The sequence below is a fragment of the Nannospalax galili genome, unplaced genomic scaffold, assembly GCF_000622305.1.
Source record: "Nannospalax galili isolate Female #2095 unplaced genomic scaffold, S.galili_v1.0 scaffold762, whole genome shotgun sequence".
NCBI lineage: Eukaryota > Metazoa > Chordata > Mammalia > Rodentia > Spalacidae > Nannospalax > Nannospalax galili.
The window spans coordinates 2,798,289-2,802,169 of record NW_008350126.1 but is presented as its reverse complement, the minus strand read 5'-3'; the positions used below and the strand labels follow the sequence as shown (position 1 = coordinate 2,802,169).

Below are 3,881 nucleotides of genomic sequence, written 5' to 3'. Positions count from 1 at the left end.
ATCAGGCTGCCTAGGATCAAGAGAACAAATGATACCAAATGCTGGTGAGGATTTGGAGAAAGGGGAACGCTCATTCACTGCTGGTGGGATCGCAAACTCCTGCAACCTCTATGGAAAACAGTGTGGAGAACTCTTACAAAACTAAAAATGAACCTACCATATGGCCCGGTTCTACCACTCCTTGGCATATACCCAAAGGACTCACCCTATTGTAGAGACACTTGTACAACCATGTTTGTTGTTGCTCTTTTCATAATAGCTAACAGATGGAAGCATCCTAAGTGCCCCTCAACTGATGAGGGGTTAACAAAAGTGTGGTACATTTACACAATGGAATTCTATTCAGCAGTAAAGAAAGATGAAATAATGAAATTTGCAGGTAAATGGATGGATCTAGAAACTGTTATACTAAGTGAAGTAACACAGACTCAGAAAAACAAACAACTTATGTTCTCCCTCATATGTGGCTCCTAGCACCAAATTCTTTTAAAGTCCAGGTCCTTTTAATAAGATGATCCTATACAGCAATCCTTTCTTCATGAAATAACTACCATCATCACCTGACTTCAGCTGAGCCTGATCACTAAATATAGTCACAATTGGGCTTGTTGATGGTTGTGCTCAGTCATTAAAAGATTGCCACAAAACAAAGAGAGAATACTGAAAGCAGCAAAAGAAAAACAAGTCACATACAAAGGAAAGCCCATCAGGATTACAGGTGACTGATCATTGCGAACTATGAAAGACAGAAGAGCCTCGATTAAGGTATTTCCAGTTCTAAATGACAATAGATGCCAGCCCAGACTACTTTACCTATCAAAAATGTCTATTATAGTTGAGGGGGAAAGAAAAATCTTCCATGACAGGACAAATAGCCTGAAAGCATACATGTCCACAAAACCAGCCCTTCAAAGAATACTTGAAGCAATACAGAGAGCAAAGAGAGAAACAACTATAACCCAGGGGTAACAAAAGAAAATAAATAAAGGTATAATCTAGGAAACACGAAATTAGAGAACACAAACAGCCCCTAAGCAAGTGATGAGGATCCTGAGGTGTTGGGGGTGTCAACAAAGGTTTGATCTTGTAGATCCATATCATTTATCCATTACCTTTGTTTCGGTAATAAAATGCCAGAACAGTTTGGGTAACCTCTTCAGAGAATGGTGTGATAAGAATAGAAGGTAGGAATTGGATAGGCAGTTAAGTTAGAAAGACCCCAAGGAAAAGTAGCCAGATTCTTGGCTAAAAGTCAAAATGTCCTTGGGCCTCTTAGCAACATACTGCATTCCAAAGGCCAAAAATGCTGAAAGTATTTTGGGAGCTTGTAGCTAATCCTTAAAAGATCTTAGGGTTACCTCTTCAGATGGGGCAATGTTGGAGGGGAGGGAGTAGGCGTGGATTTGATCAAAACACCTTATATGCATGTATGAAATTCTCAATAAAGTTTTTGTAAAAGTTAAAAAAAAAAAAAGGGAATACTGGGTCTGGAGAGATGGCTCCATGATTAGGAGCACTGGCTGCTCCTGCAAAGGACCTGGGTTCAATTCCCAGCATCCACATGGCAGCTAATAACTGTCCATAACTCCAGTTTCAGGGGATCCAACGCCCTCTTCTGAGCCCCTTAGGCATTACATGACATGGGTGTACCTACACACATGCAAGCAATACATATATAGATGTAAAATAAAAAATAAATAAAATATTTTTAAAAAGGAATACTATATAAAGAAGTATATACTTTTGCAAATATAACTAAAATAGAGAACACATACTGCAAGCAGCAAAGCTAATTTACCCGGAAACGATGTTGTAGTTGAGCGCAGGATGGTCTTTTGAGACAGGAGGAACAAGTGGTTCTGGCTGCCACTCTTCAATCAATTCTTCCTTTTCCTATAGAAAAAAAGGCACCAGAGTGTAGCATGACCCACGTCAACTCACACTGACTCTGTCTGGTGAGGTGTAATCTGTGTGCTGCAAGACACTTTCAATGAACAGTGTACTGTAGAAACACCCCAGCTAGCTGTTTTGGATAGAATGACAGCAATCATTCTTGATTTGGGTACTTACCACCCTCACCCCTTTCTTATCCTAGCTTCTCATAGTTAGTTTTTATCAGCTTGACACAAACTAAAGATACCTGGGGAAGAGAGAATCTCAACTGAGGAATCGCCTCCATCAGATTGGCCTCTGGCCATGTCTGTGGGGCATTTTCTCAATTGCTAATTGATGTAGGAGGATCCAGCCCACTGTGGGTGTTGCCAACCATGAACAATCAGGTTTGGGCTATGTAAGAAAAGTAGCCGAGCAATCCAGGGGCAGCAAACAGTGTTTCTCCATGGTCTCTATTTTTTCCTGCCTTGGCTTCCCTCAATGATGGATTATAACCTACAAATCAAATAAACCCTTTCCCCCCAAGTTGCTTTGGTCATTGTGTTTATCACAGCAACAGAAACCGCTAAAACAGGACTCAAACCTTTTCTTCCACGTAGTTATACGGATAACTTGACAATTTAAGAAAATCTTAACAGTGAGAAACTAAAAAGAAACTAGGCACCATGAGTGCTCAGGGGCCCACAGCCCACTTGTTAAAACTTAACAAAAACCAGAACCAGCCTTATCAAAAGGCTGCAGGACAGGCAGGCGTCGGTCAAGCCTCACAGATGAAGCCATAAACAAGACAGAACTCCTGACCACCCTGGGGGCCCGATACCAGGAAATCTTTAGAAAACGTCTGTGCTTCTGAGGTCACCTCCCATTTAGCAATCCTATTTCCCCTCAGCCCCGGACCTTACCCCATACCCCTGCATACCTTTGAAATTACTGGTAAAATTACTATGTGTGTTTGAAATTAACCAATAACCGCGTTTCTGCTTCTGTACCCTGCTTCTGCCTTATAAAAACCCCCTGAACTCAACCTGGGGCGCGCAAGTCCTCCGAGGAGACTTTGTGCCCACAGGTACCTGTGTCCTGAATAAACCTCTTGCTGTTGCAACCCAAAGGCTGACTTGTCCTCAGTGGTCTCGCTCTTACACCACGACACTCCCAGAACTCCTGGGACCTGGCCGGTGCCCACCCCTTGCCCCCCCAGTCAGGTCCAGATTACCAGACTACCTTGTCTCCAGAGGTGGTGGATGAGTGGCCAAAACAAATGGAAGGTGGCTTCCCTACCCAGAGGTCTGGCTAAATCTGGAAGAGAGGTAGAGTAAGGAATTAAGGGGAGGGAGAAGGGTTGAAGAGTGGGAGCCAAGGAGAGGATGCAGGTAAGGAGAGTTGTCCCTGCCTTCTCCTAAGAATCCAGTCTGCGTCTAGGCAGGGCATCAGTATGCTCTCAAGACAAGAGGCCTTCTCCCCTTAGGTAGGCTCAGGCCCCTAAGACCTCAGGGGTCCCCAGTCTCAGCAGAGGCATTAGGCCAATAAAGTAGGCTGGGAGGGCCTGCGTTCCCTACAGGCTGGATCCTAAGATTAGGAGTGGACAATAGAAAAAGAGGAAACAGCTGAGTGCCACCACCAGGGGCAGGTGGGCTTAAGCAAACTCAGCCAGGGTGCTGGACACTCAACAGTCACCAAGGCCGGAGATGCCCAACCAGGGTTGTGGGACACAACTACACTTAGTGGGGAGTCGAGTTAGTGCCCAGGCTTAAAGGTCTCCTCAAGATTATTTACCCAGGAACTGGCAGGAATGTTATCTATGGCTTATAGGAGACAGGTGAGCTCCACAAACATTTCCTCTTAGGCTTGGGAGTGACCAACTGATAAGGGATGAGCAGAGCCAGGTCTTTAATCTATAGCTGTTAGGTCACTTTGTATTTTTACAATTTAGAGCCTTTCAGCCACTCTGATGGTTTTTATGCCTTTATGGCTTCCTTCCTCTTATGAAG

The 3,881-nt window shown here is 44.0% G+C and overlaps 1 protein-coding gene across 2 annotated transcripts in view; it reads right to left on the bottom strand.

Annotated features, from left to right (window-relative positions):
- Sptlc1 (serine palmitoyltransferase long chain base subunit 1) overlaps positions 1–3,881 on the bottom strand; it is a 71,184-nt gene that overhangs the window by 60,526 nt on the left and 6,777 nt on the right. For both annotated transcript variants that reach the window (XM_008847346.3, XM_008847347.3), the window contains exon 3: positions 1,799–1,893. In XM_008847346.3, the coding sequence (XP_008845568.1) occupies positions 1,799–1,893 (95 nt within the window). The remainder of the gene's footprint in view (positions 1–1,798; positions 1,894–3,881) is intronic.